The following is a 20,261-nucleotide window of genomic DNA, read 5'->3' on the forward strand; positions in this document are numbered from 1 at the left end:
ATGACCTAAATGTAGATGTCAAAGATATGTTTGATTAGTGTTAAGTTCTTTTCTTTTTAGTAAGATATGATTACTCTCATTACTTGGCAAAAGTGATAACAAAGTAATATGATATAGATTTTCAACCAATGATCCTGAACATGTAAATGAATAATTCCTTTTAATAGTAACTTATTTAAAACACTAAATAATTTGATTTACGTAGACTAAAAATCAAAATAAAATTCTTTCTAGACTAAAAAACATAAAGACAATTTTTGAGTTGTAGAAGACATTTATTCTCTAAGATAAAGGTAATGTCTTCTATTGTCTGCACAACTATCCTCACATTAGATGTTAGAGTTAGGTACATATCCCCATCATTCAACCTTCTCCTTAGTTGAAAACCTAGTAAGTGAAGAATTACATATATCGTTAGTGGCCCCAAAATATATCCATCATGAATTGGTAGAATCTACCACTAAACATGATTCAACCAAAAGTGAATGATGTATACCTTGTTTTTTCTTTAGGAATTTAAGGAACTCATTTTTCCAATGGCCTATTTTTTCCACAATGGAAACACATTTTCTTTCCTTAGCTCTTGTTGTCTTCACCCTTGAACTTTCCTTTCTGTTTGGTGTTTCATTCTTGTTCTTGTTTTTCTTAGTCAAGGAGCCTGAAGAACTCTTGACTATCATGTGAATACGTTTTTCATCTATGAGAATCAATCATATAAAGTCCCTCATAAGCTTTGGTAAGTTCATCAACAACTTATTTATAGAATAGTTGAGCTTTAACTACCTGAAGGGATCTGACAAGGTCTCTAAGATCATATCGACTTTGGTGGACCTATCAATCTCAACTCTAAGGATCTCCATCTCATTAAAGACTTTAAGTTCCATATGATCTATAACAAGAGTTCCTTCTATTAGCTTAGTTTTCATGATAATCCTTACAACAACTTTTCTAACTGATCTGCCCTTGATTAGAAATGTATTAACCATTTTGAAGTAAAAAAATGTAATGAGGAAGCATAGCATGTAGTGGATAAATTTGAAATGAGCCAATCACTTCAAATTGGAGACTTTAATTTTGAAGTCAACATTTTGGAATCTTAAGATTCACTTATGAATTCAAAATCCATTTTGAATTCACTCAAATTTTCAAATTCAAGGTTTGTTTTGTGTAATCTAAACTTCAACCATTTGGAATCCAACCTCTTAAGCACCTATTAAATTCAAAATTACTCCAAATAATCTAGAAGTTGTAATTTCTTGAGTTTTTAGGACATTTATGGTGCAATTTTGATAAAAGTAGCCAATTAAGTTATGTCATGTGTCATGGTTATGCATTTACAATATAAATGTATTTAGTTTTAAGGTTTGAGAGTTCCAAATCTTGAAGTTTTGAGTTTGAAGAAGAAGACAATAGGTTTGGTTAGTTTCTCTTCTTTTTTTACTTTTTTTTTATATTTGATTTTACTTTATTGATTCAATATATTGCTTATCATTTTCTTATGAATTTTGTACATGAAAAACACACCCAAGTTGAAGGCTTTCTTTAGGGTGTGAAATATGACATTTTAGGTTTAGGACTAATGAGGAATAATGAATAAATAAAAACTTGGAAATGAATCTAACCAAGGTTTGGGTAAAAGAAATAAGATGAATAAACCCTCTAAGCAATTTGAATTAGATTAATGCATAGTGAAAGTTTATAGAGGTTCTAGTGATTTTTGGTGTCTTTTGATGACTAGTTAATTCAACTTATTTTATCATTACCCACCCTAAAGCTGAATCTACAAAAAAAGTAAGATCTTACACATTGTTATTCAACCTTGAGTCAATTCATTCACTTGATAGTAATTAAGGATCTTAAATAAATGAAAAATTAGACTTTAGATGCAATTTTGAGTTGTGGAACCCAAGTTGATTGTAAATGACCATAGACCCTAAACACCTTAAGACTGCCCTTAATTGAAAACTCTTGATTTTTGTAAGTCTCTAGATGGAAAAGGAATTATGAAATCACTTGCTAATATTTTTAATTAATTTTTTAGTTTAATCCATATTCCATAATCAATCTTTTCATAATTTTAGGCTAGAATTGAAATTGTGATGTCACTTTAAGCTAGTATTAACAGTACTCATAAGTCGATCTCTAAGTACGATACTTGAAGGACTACAAAGCAATCATAACTTTATCTCCGATTTTCCTTTAATATAGTTTTCTAGTATTATGAGTTTATTATTTGAGTTTCAAATTATTTTTATATATTACTAAACTTATTAATGAATTCAACATATTAAGTCTTGTTTAATTTGAAGTTTATTTGTCTAGTAAAAAAAATTAGAAAACAATAATTCTATATAGAAGAGAAACAATAGAGTTATTTTATATCAATTTAGACTCATTTATGAATCCAAAACATTAAGTCTTATTTAATTTGGAATTCATTTGCCTAGTGAAAAGAAAATTGAAAAATAATGATTCTATGCGAAAGAGAAACAATAAAGTCATTCTAAATTGGTTTTTTTTTCTAAATTTTTGGTAATGATTGAATCACTATTTGAGTTTTAAGTTATTTTCATATATTATTAGTCTCATTAATGAACAATGCATTAAATTTTATTTAATTTGGAGTTCATTTGTCTAGTGAAAAAAATAAAAAAATAATGATTCTACATAGAAAGCAAACAATTATAAAGTCGTTTTAAACCAATTTTTGTCCATAAATTTATGATATTAATTGGTTCACTATTTAAGTTTTAAGTCATCGTTACTAGACTTATTAATAAATCCAACACATTATAAATTCTACACACACACACACATAATAAAAAATATATATATTTGTGTGTGTGGGGGTAAAATGTGTGTTATTGAGTTTCATGACTTTTTAGTGAACTCCATGACTTTTTAGTATTAATTAAATTAGTTTTTGAGATTCGAATTATTTTTAAAATTTTATGTATCAAGTATAGTTTCACTTGAAATTTATTTGCTTACTAAAAAGTTTTAGAGTTTTAAAAAAAAATAAAGAAAGCCTTTGATATTTAATGATCATGGAATTCATGACTTTTTAGTATTAATTAAATTGGCTTTTGAGTTTTAAATTATTTTAAAAAATTTATAAATTTTATATATAAAGTATAGTTTGATTTGAAATTTAGTTGTTTACTGAAAATTTTTAGAAAAGTTAAAAAAAATTAAATAAAAAATCCTTTGATATCGAGATCGTGGAAAGAAAGGGAAGGAACCATGTTCAATAATTTTATGGTTATATATATATATATTCTCTATTTTACCTTGTTTTTTTTGGAAAATAACAACAATCAAATAGTATTAGGAATTTTTTTTTTTTTTTTTTTTTTTGGTTTTCAAAAATAGAAAACTATTTTTAAATCATACAACTAAACAGACACTAAAGTTTCTATAAAATTCTGGGATATTTCCACAAAATTTTCATATTTTGGAGTATCGATACAACATTATGACAAAAATTTTGACCAAAATTTCAACAATTTATCATGGTCCTTAGAGTGAGGAAAGTTGGATCTTTTGCCGTCTAGACTACTTATCTTTATTATTTATACATGAAAATGCTATAACACTTGATATAGCTATGTACAAAATTAAGTATTAAAAAAAATCTTTTGTAAAGAAATTAATGTTAGTTATCTTATTTTCAAATTTGATTTCAATAATTCTTATAAAAAAAAACCATCATGATAATTTTTTAATATGTATTTTTTTTACATCTTTTGTTTAATAATAAAATGTATAAGAAAAAATAAAGTTGTAATAAAATTCTAAATATTTGCAAATTAAAAAAAAAAAGTTATACATATATTATCATTATTTTTTATATCCTTGATTACATCCAAGTAAGATCCATCATCGATCATTTTAGTATTAAATATGTTTTCAAGTTTTGCAAATTATTATCGAATATTATAACTATTACCAAACAATTATGACTTCAATATGTATATTATTATTTATTTTATCATTTTTTAGGGTTTTTTCTAACAGTTCTATAACTTTAATCAATTTTCATTTAATCTACATATTCTGTTTGAATTTCTATATGATTGTTGTTTCCTGGATCCGAAAAGAGAGTACTTAGGTTCTCCCAATAACTAAAAAGTGCATCATGTCTGAATCTAACTGGGGTTCATGGTGGTGGAGGAACTGGATCGGAAAAAAGAGGGATTCTAGTTGTTAAGATATCTAATGAAACTGTCGCTAAAATTGAGATGTCATTCAAAGATAAATATATCAAATATCTGGAGTTTCTTTTTGTATATTATATGGATGATCCGATCCACAAGGACCATGATTGGGAATTGTTTGATCGTCTTTTTCCGAGGAAGAGGCGAAACATAATCAACTTGAATTTGGGACAACTATTCGAAATCTTAGTGAAACATTGGATTTGTTATCTCATATCTGCTTTTCATGAAAAAATACCAATTAAAGTGGAAGGTTTCTTCAAACAACAAGGAGTTGGGTCAACTATTCAATCAAATGATATTAAGCATGTTTCCCATCTCTTCTCGAGAAACAAGTATATATATCTGACATTTTCTAAAAATCCAAACATCGATATTTTTATTATTTACAGTATTTTAATCCTTGATTAAAAGCAATGATTTTTTTTTTCCAATCTCGTGTCCAAAATAGTATCTTCTAGAGTTCAGATTTGGGCATAAATTCGTTCTTCTAAAATCTCGTAAGAGGTACTTGCCCCATGAATAAGTAGGTGGGATTATGCGCCTTTGTTGATGCTTTGTCCTTTTCTTGATAGTTGCTGTTGGGTTTGTCATGCTTTGGTGGCCTAATCCATAACTTCACCTAATATATGACAATAACTTGAAATTAAATACTCACTTTGTGTCTTGTGACCTTGCCATCAAAGGAAAAAAACAAGTATTAACAGCTTTGAAGAACAAATCACATTGTCCTTTTCTAAGATGAGTCGACTCTTTGGCATATATAAGGGATAACTTCACCATAGAAGGAGCCCCAATAGGAAAACCACTAATTTGGCATAAGTCCCATAAGGAGATAGATCTTTTCTACTGGGGCCAAAGTTTGTATCAATGTGATCATGAAATACCAGAGATGACGTGCTTTCCCAAGCGTCAATAAAACAAATGTTAACAACAAGCATTTTTCTAGTAGGAGTGATCATTGTTTAATTAACAATCAGTGCTTTCTCCACCGTTGTTGATCAATTAGAATTGCAGAGAGAGCTTGCAGATGCCAAAGAAACCTCCTTGGGTTGTGTTTCATGGGTAGGATGGAGAAATCGCCGGTTATATTATCGCAAAGATGCTTTAACCAAACTGAGAAAATTGTTCAAGCCAGGGAAAGAAAGTTTTTTTGAAAATAGCAGCATTACAAAAATATAGATGGATACATAAAGATTGATCATTGCAAACCATACACCTCACTGCAATTCCTTGGAATTAAAAGATAGTGTCCAGATAAACTAACATTGATTCAGCGGATTGATCAACCTCATTCGAAGGCAGCAGAACAAGGGCTGGGGGGATTTGTGAGAAAAATATCGAGGAGCTGATCAATGGTATGATAGTTAATATCAGGATATAGTTTTGAAACCTCGATATCATCTTCCCCTATTTCGAAATTCATTAGAACGCCTTTTACGAATATACTATGAAGGATGGCCACCGGTATGTTTTGCGGATTAGGCAGGGCTGAAAAAGTAACAAAGAAAGAAAAGCTTAAAGTTGGTTATCAAAATGTAAATAGATTCTGAATTTCCAAATTCAGTAAAGAACAAATGATGTATTAATTGATTAAGAATTTGCATTTCTTACTCTCAGATAGCTTCACAAGCTCTTCCTCTGAGACATGAACTCTCTTGAAGCTTCTACCAGTCTTCTTCTCCCAAAGAGCGATCAATTCGAGCTGCGAAATAATGTTTTTGGGGGGCCGAAAAATGACTATCCGATTGCAGGCAGTGGGATCATTTGCCACCTTGATTGTATAAAGAGCAATGTCTTCTTCATAATTTAACACCGCTGTAAATAACATTAGAAATTGTGTATGTCATGCAAAGATGAGTATATACATGCTTTATACTTTATTTAGTGAAATAAAGGTTTCCTTTAGGACATACCCTTGGCTTCACCACTGCCATAGACGGTAATACTATCGTTTGAATGGTCATGTGGATGGAGCAAGTAATTCACAAAGTAAGCACCAAAGCAGTTAGCAGACACAAATGTGTAAGAAATCCCGGCAGCTTCAATGGCTCTTCTGATGATCCTCTTCTTATCAAGGAATTCTTGGAATGGGGGAAGAACAGTCACCCTATCCTCCTCAACTCCAAAATCAGATGGAAGGAACCTCTAATGAAAATAACTAAGTATAAGAATAACTCAAATTTTAATTAAGCTATAAGATAATGTGACATCAGTGTAGACCTCAGTGTCTATCTCGTGCAATATTCTTTTGCACTCATAATTTTAGGTAATATTAAACTCCAATTTGCAAGTTTTAACCTATATACAAGGATTATAATATCGGTTTTGACAAATACATTGGTAACTTGATTTTAATGATATATTGAAAAATGTTGGTGGATATTTTAACACATAATATTGATTAAACAAAAATTGATCAAAATTTACGAAAATATTGGAAAACTTTTTAAAAATAATATAAGAAGTAATAATTCTTATATTATTTATTATAATTGATATATAAAGAAATTAATTTATGAATTATATAATTTGTAACATTTTATAATAATAGTTAATGGTATTTGAAAATTCACTTAATACTAAAATGATAATTTATTGAATTTGAAAATAAATTTAATATTAAAATGATGATTTACCTACTTTATAATATATGTATAAATATTATATTTGTATTTAAATCACAATTTTTATGCTTTCAATAATAAATAAATGGAATTTGAAAATAAATAATCAAAATCAATATATTTATTAAAAATTTATTTCAATATTTTATTTTTAAAAATATATATATAATTTAGGTGTAAACATAAAATACATTTTATATAGAAAATTTAGGTGTATACATAAAATATATAAAATATAGGATGTAATATTAAACAAAGGCAAAGTTAGCCCAATGGCATGGGGTCTGGTTCAAGTCTCCATGCCACAAAGCAAAAATCTCATTTCACTAACTTTAATGTTTGATTGAGCTTTGATCGCTAGAAAAATCAGGAGAATGGATCCATCGGCACTTGAAATATCAAAGATATATTGGTAATATATCCCTATGTTTTAAACCATACCTATATATCAAGTAACATATCGACCATTAACCAATCAGAAGCAGAGTTTAGGGCATTCATTTTGCATTTAATAAGACGTCACAAGAAGTATAGGTAGTGTAGAAAAAGAATTCAATCTTTGAGATCATCTTACAATTGTGTTAGCTCATCTCTCAATCAAAAATAGAAACAAATCAACTGAACTGTCGTATGCGTATATGTTTATTTCTAAATGACTATTATAGAAAATACAATAATAAAATCTTCTAAACCTATTTCAGCGTTAACACGGTGAAGTTTTTAAGGATGAGTTACATATTTGACATTAAAAAGAATTATTGTAATGAATATCATCATATAATATGATTTTGAGACACGTATAAATTAATAATATGAATAAAAAAAGTACAAAGAATATCATTAAAAAATATTAAAAAAGACGTGATAAAATATTAATAATATCCTATGGGACTAAAACTAAAAATGATGTAACCAATATGTAGGCCATTAGTGACCTATCTTCAGGTCCAGAGAGAACTTTCAGTAGCCAAAACAGTAATTTCATGAACAAAGTTAGGAGTTTGGATTCAAAATGCCCTTTGGATAAAAATGGACATTTGGGACTAGGAAGAATAACTTAATCAAAAGGACCCATTTCTCTCTCATGCTTCATCTTTCATTTAAAAAAAAAAAAAAATTATTTCAAATCATATTTTGAAAGTGCAACTTCGATTCCAATTTATAAATCATACTTTAAAATTGCGGGTTTTAATTTCTATAAAGCTGCATTTTCAAACCAACTAAAAAAAAGAGCTGATTTTGAGCAATAACTTCAAAACATGCTAAAACCGATATTTTTCTTACGAGCCAGTTTGAATCAAACTTCTAAAGTGAAGGGCTGGATCGATGAATACCTTTGTTGTGCCTGCAACTTTGATGGCATCTATAATATTGAGTTGGTCAAGAACTTGGGGATATGCAAGGGCCGAGATGACCACATCTACTTGTTGAATCACCGACACAAGCTTCTCATGCTCATCCAGTTCTCCCTGTTGCAACAGCATATTGATCACCGCAGGAAGTAAGCAAAGATACTAAGACGAAAAAGAGGGAAAAAAAGGTATTACTTGGACAATGTTGACGCCCATGGATTGGAACTCTTTGAGAAGTTCTATCTTGGAGGGATGTGTTTGTGGAGTCATAGGCCTAGAATAAACGTACGTTGGATGACCCATCTTAACGCTGGCCTTAACCATATATCTACCAATATAACCTGTACCACCAAATATGAGAATGCTACTTAACACACTCTCCATTGCTTTCCCACTACTTCTTTGTTGCTCTCCACCCCCACCTCTCTATTGCTGATCTATTTATAGGAAAAAATAATAATAATTCCTTCTAGTTTTTAAGACGAAGGAAATGAACAATACAAAAGAAAAAAAGAAAGGTTTTGACAAAAGAGCTTATCTTTAGATATTTGAAAAGATTTTCGGACCCATTCGTCACATGGAGCCAGATGACTTTAAATGAAAAGTTTCGTACATCACAACTGTTGAAATTCGTGCAACGATTTATGGTGAAAAATAATAGTAAAACGAGAAAAAAGAACATGCAAATTTAACGTGGTTTGACTAATTGCCTATGTCCACAAGAACAGAGAAGTGGATTTTTACTATGTATCAAATTAGGGTTACATAAAATGGTATTTATATTAACTTTTAGAAATGAAAATTCCAAAAATACCCCTAAACCGTACTATAGGAGGCGTTGCCCCCCATACCCCATAACCTATCATTCACCCCACAACAAAAGAAGTACAAGCCTAAGTGGCAAATATTGTCATTCCGGCATTTGCCCATTTTTTCTCTATATGTCATTTCGCTCAAATATGAACCACATACTACATTAATAACCATGTATGATTTTGGAAATTTTAAGTCAAAAGCACCCTGTTGTAGGCTGTCCAATCTGGAAGCAACACTGCCAGAAAAAAAGCTCAACTAATGGAATAGTAATATGGTCATTTTTATAAAACAATTTCTAGGGTGGAGTGAAACAAATTCAACAACAAATCCCAAGTTATTTCCATGTGTGTGCTGACAACTTTGAAGCTGCAGCTTAGCAAATCGTGGAGGAGAAGGAAAGGGCTGCCAAAAATGCAAACAAAGATCAATGACTTTTAAGTCTTCTGCTGCTTGGTTGAAATTAGGCACCGACTTTGCTAGCTATTTGGTACTAAGTTTCAGCATCATACGGAGTTTTCATTCGTCTCCACTATAGCTGGTTGCTTTGCACATTTGCCTTCTTTAGTTACCTGCAGCTTATTCAACAATCAGTCAAATAAATGGGGCTAAAAATGACGCTACAAAGCGGTAGCAACTAACACAGCTGTTTGGATAAACATTCAGCCAAATCAATAGCTCATATGGCTGGCAAGTGTCTGCACTACAGCCACTTGCTTTACATATCTATCTTCTTTATCTGGGAGCAGCTTATACAATAGTAGTCAACTAATTAAATGGAGCTGCAAATTATACTAAACTTTGTGGAGAAAGAGTCAACAATTAACAGAACTGTTTGGATAAACAAGTTTCTCCACTACAATTAACATAAATTTTACTTAGGTATTTTCCATGCAAATTTATGGAATCGGAATCAAGGTTTTAATTCCTCCTGGCTAGGATTTCCTATATTCTTTTTTAAATATAACCTAGGACTCTCCCTGCAAAATATGACAATATCAATACTTATTTTATACCCATATTTAGATATCTGTATACATAAATTTACTTTATGAGATATATTCGCTAAAAAGTGATATATTAAAATAGTTACAAAGATTAATTCTAAGAAAGTTAAAATGGGGTTTTTTCTTTTTTTCCAATTTCTAAGTTATGAGAAGAAAAATGAACTTTCAAATAACAAGCTCAAGCTAACTCGAAATCTTCATTCTCCATCAACTTTAGTACGATAAATACACAATAAAACACTAAAATCTACTAAAAGTTTTCAAGTTTGAGTAATTTTCTAGAATAGTGCATTTTCATTACTTAGTGAAAAACTAGTTTTTCCTTGAGGTTTCAAATCATAAGCTATGTTTGGTTCCTAGAAAGTTTGAAAGAAAATGTGAGAGAAAGAAAATTACGAGGAAAAGTAGAAAAAAAATGATGTGGTAATTTATAAGAAAATTTTTATATTTTTTGGGATTTTATCAATTTTTGAACTATTGAATGAAGGTTTAAAAGTCAGGCAAACAAACCAAATCACATATTTTGAATTTTAATGATATTTCATGAATAAGTGTATATATTATATATGTTTTTAAACTTTTTATAAAATAAAACCTTATCAAATAAATCAGTTTTAATTATTTTATTTTTATTTTTCATTTAATTTAAATGATTATTAAAAATATAGAACCATGATGTTTTAATGATTTTTTCCCGTATATATACCATAATTAAATACAAGAAAATATATATTTATAAACTTTTATACATATATATTTCTAGTTTTTTCATAAAAATAACCTTAATAGGTATATTATTGTTTCTCTTATCATTTTTTTTTTTTAAGTTTCCTCTAATATTTTTATAAATTTAAATTAATTTTGGTTTTATCAATATTTTTTTATTAAAATTTTCGGTGATATTTCTCAATATATCTGTAAAATCGAATTATCGATATATCTATAAAAGCTAATATTTTAATTCATGGTTGGGCTCTTGTTGTCTTATTACCGCCAACCATATATGAAACCTATCGTTACATGTTAATGTGTGCAAAATTTTAAGTATCTATTTGACATTTAATATAATAAAATTTAGATCAATTATCAACTATATACATAAATAAAAGTAAATACAAAATAATGGAACAAGAACCACATAAATAAGATAATCTAGATGGTGTTTGGTTTTTTTATTTAAATGTAAATAAAATTTAATTTAATTTAATTATAAATACAACTTTATAATATTAAATATTAAGTTATTTATTTTTTAATTATTAAGTATTAAATATTAATACTACAAGGACCATATTGAGATTGTGTTTTGATTGGTTCAAAAAATTATTTTTAATATTTAGTAAAAAAATAAAATATTTTAGTTTTTTTTCAGTGAATTTTTTTTTAAATAAGTAATAAGTAAGAGAAAAAAATGTTAAAAACAAATTATTTAAAATAATAAAATTGAGTTAAAAAATAAAGATCTCTTTAATAATCTTAGATACAACTTTTTGTATACAATTTGTGCCTCTAAATACAAGCAAAAAAAAAAAATAAATCTCCTTAATCATATTTACTTGAGTCATCCTTAGAATGAATTGAGGGTAATCTCGAGTTTTTTAGATTAGTGTAAATCCTAAAAAGTATATAGAGTTAGATCAATAATAAATTCGTTAATCTAAAGTGGACATAATAGTAAAACGAACTATCCATATTCTTATGAACACGAGCAATAATCCATGTTCTTATAAACACGGGACAAGTCATGTTCCAATGGACACGAACATTAATTAGTGTTCTTATGAACACAAACATTAATCCGTGTACATAAGAACACGTATAGATAGCTATGACCATGTAAATATATTTGTTAAGATTCAATAAAAACATTTTCTGTTATAAATCCATTCCACTGAGAAGATGACACGTGGACTCGTGAAAGGAGATAAAAACGAAGGAGACGTTCCAGAACAAAGAAAGTGAATTCACCAACATCAACCAACAAACTTTATAATGGAAAGATGCCAAAAAATAAAATCTACTTGTTGTACGTTCCTGCTTCAATCTTTCAATGGCTAGTGTTCATGTACATATATAGGCATGAATATAAGGAGACAAATGGATACATCGCTATCTGATTTAGCTATCTGTATTGATAGATTTACTTTATGAGATATATTCACTAAAAATTGTATAAAATAGAAATATATTTATTTGATAATTTAAACAATATTAATATATTTACATTTATTCTTATTATGAGTTAAAGATAAAATTAACGAAATACTTTAAGTTTTAATTATTCACATATAATTTATTTTTTATAATTATTTTTAATTTTAATAATATATAAATTATATATTTATAATGTAATGCTGACATCATCGTTTAGGCCACGGTCCAACCATCTATTCAATTATTAAACCACAGCCGATAACCCTATAACTAATTCAGTTTAATGATTAACCCGATCAACAACTTCAAATTTTTATCCTCATTGAACCTTTTTTTTTTTTTTTTTTTTTTTGTTCTACATAAGACTTTTTTGAGTTCTTCAATGACTGAATCGTTGATCATTAAAACATATGTAATAACTTATTGGCAGTTAAAATAGACGTAGGAAGTATTAAATTTGGTTGTTTAAGGATCCATGATGACAATGTTGGCAAGTTTTTAGTAACCAGAAGTTTCAAAACACGAAGTCATGAACATTTGTAAGCCCAATGCCCAGCCAAACCCAACTCAAACCCAAACCGCCTGCCTCTAGCATGGGACTGGGTATCGGCACGGAATCTCCAGCCCAGCCAAAGAAGAGACCGGAGCCCAACATCAACCGGCCAATGAAAATACAAGGCAAGCTTGGCCCATTCTATAGTTTGTCCAAAGAACAAGTGCTTTCCGGGAAGAAAGTAAGGCCCGATTGAAAATGTTTTTTAGAACAGTTTTCTATGTTCTAAAACAAAAAAAAATATAAGAAAAAACGTTTGGCAATCAAAAATTGTTTTTTATTTTTTATTCTTAAAAACAAAAAATAAGGTATTTCCATAAGGCATTTTTTAGTTGTTTTCTTTTATTTTCTAAGAGTTGTTTTAAAAATAATTTATATAAACATGTAGAATAATTAAAAATAAAATACTAGCTAGAAAAATTATTTTTAAAATATTAAAAGCAAGTTAAAAATATTTTAAGTTTTCAACTAGACTTTTGTTCTATAAAAATCAGAGAACGGATTCTAAAAACTGTTTTTAAAAACTATTTTTTAGAATTATTTTTTAAAACAGCTACTAAACAAACCCTAGACAACTCCAAAAACACTTTAAAATTGTTTTAAAAATAAATTCAAAAGAAACTATTTTCTATCAAAAGTTTGTCCATGCTTCCCCCTGTTCATGCATATGAGCAAAACCAATAAATCCAAGAAAAAACACTAATATCCTCGGGAGGACTCGAATCATAGAAACCATGGTCTATTATTAAATAGATACTCAATACATCTAGATTGCAAGAAACTAAACCCAAAAAGGACTACAAAAAGTAAAATAAAAGCACTCCCTCCCCTTGAGGACCTTCATAATAGATTTGAAGTAGTGGATGACGTTGAACTAGAGAGGGTAGTAATGCACCCACCTCTTGAACATGTAGTAACATTCTCTTCTATAGTACTCTGGAGCCGTGTGACCTGCACCCTGTTGAACCCAAAACCACATATGTTCAAATTCTATTATTTACTTTCAATTTAGTAGAGAAAAAGACTAGGAAATGTATAGAATATGGTTGTGCTTGCCTTCACGGTCGCATAAGTCAATCGGTACCCATTTTGTGAATGCTTCTCCGTGTATCTACATCAAACACCAATGATAACTTAGCCATGAATTTTCAGAAAAATCACTAACTGCATTGGAGACTTGGGAAAAATTCTTCAAACCTACCCTACAATTTCACCATCAACAAACCATGGCCGCCAAGGACTAACAATTGTCAAATTGAGGAGTCTAATCCATTCTACCGCCCCCGGGTATGGAACAACCAAGTCGCGATCGCCACTGCAGGAGTCAAAAAATCAACCATATTAACAGCTAGGGTTTGAATACTTCTTGTTTTAATTGGGAGTTGAAGTGGTGCTTACACTTCTACAAGAACTTCCAGCTGCTTTTTACTGAGATAACGGTGAACATCGATTACACTCTGAACATCTTTTGTGTACGACAAGCTCTTGTTGCACCTCGACCAATATTTTACAGTTCCCTGATCCGACCATAAAACAAAAAAAGAGATGAAAAAATGTTCAGTACTCTAATACCATTCATCACTGAGAGTTGATCAGGTATTCACATACCACTCGGACATTTAATGCTTCTTGGACACTTTCATCATTAGCCCAGATGTAGGACAATGCATAATTGAAGTTCTGCAAGAAGATATGAACCAGTTGATCATCAGCCAGCCATCTACATTTCCAAAGAAAAGTATAAATTCAGAAGGAGGGATATGAGGTTTTTTTAGTACCCGGCACCAGAACTCTTCAAGTTTTGGTGTATTAAGAATGAAGTCTCCAGGCTTCTCATCCAGAGATCTTCGGGTTGGTTCTGGGGATTCAAAGACACACTTGGGCTCCAAAATATCATTACGGAACAAGTCTTTGACACACTGCAAATTCAAACATAGAGATGATATACAAGTTAAAAGGAAGAAGGAATTAATTAACTATGTGATTGATGGAACCCGAAAAAACAAATAATCATGACTTACATGTTGGATTTCACCAAGACTACTTAAGCACTTTGTGTTAGATGGATCTACATCTGCATAGTTCCCATTGCAGTTTTCTTTTGCAGCCTGGAAAAGCACAGACCATTATAAGCTTTACAGTTCAATCCTAATTTTAGTAGGGCTACACTAGAAGTTGTAACAATAAAAGAAGATAGAGGTTTTTGAGGGAAGAAATTAATACCAAAATATCAATTAAGCAAAGGCAATTTTGGCAAACAAAAGACAACAAGAAGTGAAGGGAGATAAAAATGATGTGGTTTTTGTTTATCAAAATACTAGAAATTATTGGTTTTTTGGGGTAGTATTTTCAGAAACAATTTTAAAAATCTCTTTTGAGAATTATTTTCTTTTAAAAAAAATTATTTTATTCTTTAATATTTCATAAGAAGCCTATTCAAAAACTTTAAATATTCTTTACATGTTTTTTATGTTGTTAAATATTTTTGTAAAGTAATTTTTTTTATTATAATAGTATTTTATTTTCAATCATTATTTATATTTTTTTAAGAATAGAAATTTATTTTGTTTAAATTAATAAACATATTTTTTTATTTAAATTTATTCTTAAAAAAATAAAAACAAAAATAAAAATAAAAACTGTTTTCAAAAACAGCTTCTCAAATTAAGGAAGATTGGTCGAGATTACCTCATAGAGCTCATCGGATATAAGGGCCAGCCGGTGAGCAAATACAACTTTTGCATTTGTATTGATGTTTTCATCTGTTGTTGGGCTCCCAACCAAATACCCCTAAAACCATCATTGAAAGAGAATCCAAATCAATTAATTGGGATCACCCCAATAATAAACTAATGAAATCATTCAAAGTTGGTAGGTCAGTGGAGTACTTGTAGGTTAAATCGTGGCACAGTGTGCTCATCTATAGCTGCAAGTCCATATACCAAAATCTGAGCTCAGTACAATATTCAAACATGAAAGAATAGCAAGTTGCATGCAGTGACAAAATTTAGGCTTATTACCATCTACTATATGTTTGACGACTAGAGGAACGATTATGCCTGAATATGAATCACCACCCACATAGAGTTGAAGAGGGAGGTATTTAGGGTGTTCAATCAACCACTGCACCATTATTCATACATAACTTAGTCAAATAAACTATGGAATTAGTCAATATTTATTACTTAATTAACTTAATTAATTAATTACCTTCCTCAGGAACTCATAGGTTTCAAGGGCTGAATCTGTATCTGAACTAGACCAACCATCCGCGGATGTTGAGTAGGAGAAGCCAGTGCCAACTGGGGCATCAAGGAATAATATGCTGGCTGTCTGAGGAATTGTCACAGCACAATTATTTAGGAATTATTGGCTAAGTACAATTTTTCAATGGTGAAGTATGTACTAGTAATGAAGCAAATCAGTATGTTGAAATTACCTTTGTCCATGCATATTTGTAAGGCAGCAATCTTGGTAACCCTCCTGGGTAGTTGTGGATATCAAACTCCATTGGACCTACATTCATAACATAAATAAATTATGGGTGTTTGATAAGGAAATTAAGCACTTATTTTTCTAATTGCTTGATTTTATTCTTACAAAAAAATAATAAAAGGAATAGTTTATGGAAATTTCCTTTTGAGAATCTTTTTTGAATGGATGAAGTGATGGTATTCTTAAAAAATAAAGAGAAAGACTTATGCCAATTTGAAAATACAAAAGAATGGAAGGTATGGAGGCCAAAAATTCAAAGTAATCGTGCGTAATCAAGTGAGACTCGTAGCTTTACCAAACACATCACGTGCAATACATTGATACCCAATGGTCAACTTGATCATTTGAACTTGAGAGAAGAGCTACCTAAGGCATGCATTGATGCCCACTAATTGCGATCAGTGGTGATCCTACCAACGCAACACTCAAAATATGGCAAACATTAGTCTTAAATTTAGAAGATACTATGATATCTAATGTTAATTAAGGAAAGAAATTTTTGATATTACATATCTAATGATCTTCTCTTAATTATATAAATATATTTTAAAGTTACAAAAACTTATTGGTTTCAAAATAAACAATATTTGACAAGAGGGGGTGAGTCATTTTAAATAATATTAGAGTTAATACTTAACTATAAAGTGACATTCTTTGTTTTCAATCCGATAAAAAATCCCTATACGTTTAGTTTCATAATTATATGAGAGATGACAATAACAACTTGTTTTGAATATATAGTAAGGAATCCATCTTAACCCTTAAATGTATTTTGAAGTCGTAAAAGCCTATTAATACTAAAACATGTAATATCTAAATGGGAGCGAGTGAGTCCATGTAAACACAATCAAGCATTTTTTTTATCAAGACTCGTTTTGAAATGTCCAATGTTTTAAAAATCGAATCAGATCGACTAGTTCAACCGGTCAAACCGTCGATCGGACCCTAGTCAAGTTCAGTTGAGTTTTTGAGCTAGAAAGGACTTCAGACCGACATTGAATCGATAGTTGGACCGTCAAACCAGTACAAAATCGAGATGATTCGATTCAACTAAGAATCTGGGTTTTTGGGCCAAAACAGACCTTAATAACCAATGGGTCGCACCCATTCACGGCCCAACCCACCATGGCCAATAGCCAATTGAGATACAAGCATAATGAGGTTTTTAAAGGTATTTTTATGCTCTTGCTTTTCCAATGTAGGATAGGACAAGTTAAACATAAAACAATCAGCATTTATATATGCACAAGTTTACAGCCCAGGGGCTTGAACCTTGGACCAAGGGTTCAAGATGAGAATGGTTACACTAACGTGTTGCTAATTGGTTTGTGCCCATAATAAAACCATCTCAAATATCTAATATTTTTTAAAACACTTTCATTTTTCGTATGTAATATTATATATGTTTTATTTAATAAACTTTAAAATATTAATATATTTATATAAAAGATGGAAAAAATAAATATTATTGATTTTTAATTTTATTTATATTTATATTTTTAAAAATTATTTTTAATTTTAATAAAATATAAATTATACATTTATGACGTCACCAGTTCGACTGTAGTTCAACCACCAGTCCGACCACTAAACCATAAACCAATAACTTTTTTGGTTCGTTGATTGGTTTGATTCTAAAAACATTGGAAATGTCTACTCCAAAGCAATAAAAGCTAAATGGTGATATCACAACAAATATGAAAATGAAAGAGTATAATTCACTTTGTTAAGCACTCAAATGGTTATATATAATCGACTTTCTAAACTACCCTCATGAGGAGAAGAAGAAAAGTATACCGATTTCGTAAATGAGTCCATTGAAAGAAGAACAACCGGGGCCTCCAGTGAGCCAGAGGAAAAAAGGGTCGGTATGAGGGTTCCCTTGTGACTCAATGAAGTAGTAGAACAACTCCGAGTCTCCAACGCTTACGTATCTGAAAAACACTAACCCCATGACCCATCACCATTTCCACCTCCAAAAGAAAAACAATCTAGCGCCACAATGCCTCAAAAAAATTGCAAAATTAAAGAAAAACACTAACCCGGTTTCAAGCTTGAAAGGAAGCTTCCCATAGCCAGGCAGATACTCGACGATGGAACCGGCCGAGGCTGCATTTGCTGAGACTAGCACTACAAGCAGCAACCGCAGAAACAGTCCTCCATGAAACATACTAGAATTGGATGGCCTTTTTGCAGCCATACTTCAACTACACAAGGACTAAAGATTGTTGTAAGAGAGACGATCAAATGGTGTACTTGCACTTTATGGACTTTGTTTTATATATATATATATATAAATATATATTTTCTGTGGTGGTGGGGAAGGAAAATTAATGAAGATATACTTTGGAAAAAGGATTTCTTTGTTTCGCCCACATGGCCAATTTTTAAAATTCTCATTGATTAAGCTGGTCAGCACTAGCTAGCTAACCCACTTGTTCTTTCCTATCTAACATTCATGTCTTTTTAAGTTCAACAAACCATAGGTTTCAATAGCCAAGTTTTGAAACAAGTATATAGCCGTTTGGTAACGCTGTCTGAAGGCTTGAATGGCCTATATTAATACAAGACTTTGTTAACACATCTTTAATGCGAAATAATAATATTTGCCATTTAAATTTACTTTTTAGAATAAGTTATTGTTTTTCAATACAAATATTAAAATAAAAATATCCAATTTTATACTATAGCATCCCTTTTATTATCATATTTTTAATCATTGGTCTATGGATAATTTATTGCATGCATTAAAAATTAATTAATATTCATTAAATATAAAAGTTTTTTGGAATTCACTTTATATATAAATAATTAATAAAAAAATGTGACTCAAGTAATGAAAAGAATAATATACCATTATTACCATATGCTTATGGGCAATGGGTGATTGAATATGTTCAAAAAAAAAAAAAGGAAAAAAAACGACAATAAAAATAAAAAGGTTAACATACATTAAATGCAACAATTTCATTTCCCTCAATGTCACTATACATAATCGGAGTGGGTGGAACAAAACAACACTAAAACTCATCCTAAATTTAAAATAAAATAAAATAATCTCAAATCTTGTCTTAAATTGATTATTTAAATTTCAAACTCGTTTTATTAATACAAAATGAGATGAGTACTAAAAAAATTTGTCTCATCCTCATCTCTAATTTCAATCTATTGTTTTGACGATTGTATTTGATTGAAATCTTCAAATGGGTGAAAGTTCAAAACCAAGCCTCAAGTTGAAAATTATAAAACATGGAAACGGCTGTAAAAATGTTTACTAATATATCATAGAGTATGTGAGTGTTAGATATATAGTTGACCCTATAAGTTTAATTAAAATAAAATATATATTTAAAAAAAATATATATATATAAAAGCCAAAAATCCCATCAAGTTGACATGGAAAGCCTTGGTTTTCCCATTTTTGCTTTTCCAATGATTTTTCGAAGGCACGTATGAATAAAAAATGTAGAAAATGAACACCAAACTAACTGGATTGGTCACGTGATCTTAACCTCATACAACCAATTAGCACCCAACAACCTCATATGAATGTTTGGTGTGGTTGGTGGTGTCACATGGAAAGCTAACCCCGACTGATTGAATGATATAAACATGAATCCAAGCACGTGTCTACCAAACCCGCATCGAAATGCCCTGGTGGCTGCTAATTCATGTATGCCAAAATTTTCACTAGTGTTACCAACCTTATCACTACTTTTGGTGGTTGGGACAGAATTTAGGTTACAATCACGTGCCACTCACACTTATTCTATGCCAATTTTATTTTTATTTTTTTAGCATAGAGTAAAACATAAGTGATTTGAAGTGACAAAATGGAAACTGTTATAGTAAGACAACTCTTCTCCCTTAGGTTTATCTTTCTCATATTTAAAATAAAAATCTTTATTTTTATTAGCAGTGACGGAGCCAACAGTTTAGTTTAGGGAGAGCGCCCAAGAAAAAAATATAGGTTTTATCCTAATTATTAGGGAGAATAATAATCGGTTCAATTCAAGTTCTACTATTACAAGAAGTGTAGTTTT

The 20,261-nt window shown here is 30.0% G+C and overlaps 2 protein-coding genes across 2 annotated transcripts; both read right to left on the reverse strand.

The window, feature by feature from the left end:
- Positions 1 to 5,342: 5,342 nt before the first annotated feature.
- LOC117911752 (eugenol synthase 1-like) lies at positions 5,343 to 8,588 on the reverse strand. Its single transcript, XM_034826171.1, has 5 exons — positions 8,392 to 8,588; positions 8,179 to 8,313; positions 6,134 to 6,365; positions 5,832 to 6,035; positions 5,343 to 5,708 (listed from the first exon to the last, which is right to left on the reverse strand). Exons 1-5 carry the CDS (start codon positions 8,578 to 8,580, stop codon positions 5,509 to 5,511), a joined length of 960 nt encoding a protein of 319 aa, XP_034682062.1. The 5' UTR covers positions 8,581 to 8,588; the 3' UTR covers positions 5,343 to 5,508.
- A 4,849-nt stretch (positions 8,589 to 13,437) lies between these two features.
- Positions 13,438 to 18,476, reverse strand: LOC117911922 (serine carboxypeptidase-like 16). Its single transcript, XM_034826359.1, has 14 exons — positions 18,261 to 18,476; positions 18,016 to 18,152; positions 16,163 to 16,239; positions 15,934 to 16,056; positions 15,744 to 15,846; positions 15,612 to 15,649; positions 15,412 to 15,513; positions 14,745 to 14,831; positions 14,502 to 14,642; positions 14,332 to 14,403; positions 14,122 to 14,240; positions 13,925 to 14,038; positions 13,780 to 13,834; positions 13,438 to 13,681 (listed from the first exon to the last, which is right to left on the reverse strand). The coding sequence occupies exons 1-14, from the start codon at positions 18,416 to 18,418 to the stop codon at positions 13,598 to 13,600; spliced, it is 1,410 nt and encodes a 469-aa protein (XP_034682250.1). The 5' UTR covers positions 18,419 to 18,476; the 3' UTR covers positions 13,438 to 13,597.
- Between the last annotated feature and the right edge of the window lie 1,785 nt (positions 18,477 to 20,261).

The sequence above is a fragment of the Vitis riparia genome, chromosome 3, assembly GCF_004353265.1.
Source record: "Vitis riparia cultivar Riparia Gloire de Montpellier isolate 1030 chromosome 3, EGFV_Vit.rip_1.0, whole genome shotgun sequence".
NCBI lineage: Eukaryota > Viridiplantae > Streptophyta > Magnoliopsida > Vitales > Vitaceae > Vitis > Vitis riparia.

Excerpts from the sequence above, each read along its gene's own strand:
- LOC117911752 (XM_034826171.1), bottom strand. The coding sequence starts at position 8,580 with ATGGAGAGTGTGTTAAGTAGCATTCTCATATTTGGTGGTACAGGTTAT. Across the intron at positions 8,314-8,391 it reads TGGGCGTCAACATTGTCCAA|GGAGAACTGGATGAGCATGA; the intron begins GTAATACCTTTT and ends CTGTTGCAACAG. Across the intron at positions 5,709-5,831 it reads GCTTGTGAAGCTATCTGAGA|CCCTGCCTAATCCGCAAAAC; the intron begins GTAAGAAATGCA and ends TTACTTTTTCAG.
- LOC117911922 (XM_034826359.1), bottom strand. The coding sequence starts at position 18,418 with ATGGCTGCAAAAAGGCCATCCAATTCTAGTATGTTTCATGGAGGACTG. Across the intron at positions 15,847-15,933 it reads CCTATGAGTTCCTGAGGAAG|TGGTTGATTGAACACCCTAA; the intron begins GTAATTAATTAA and ends ATAATGGTGCAG. Across the intron at positions 14,643-14,744 it reads GTCTTGGTGAAATCCAACAT|TGTGTCAAAGACTTGTTCCG; the intron begins GTAAGTCATGAT and ends TTGAATTTGCAG.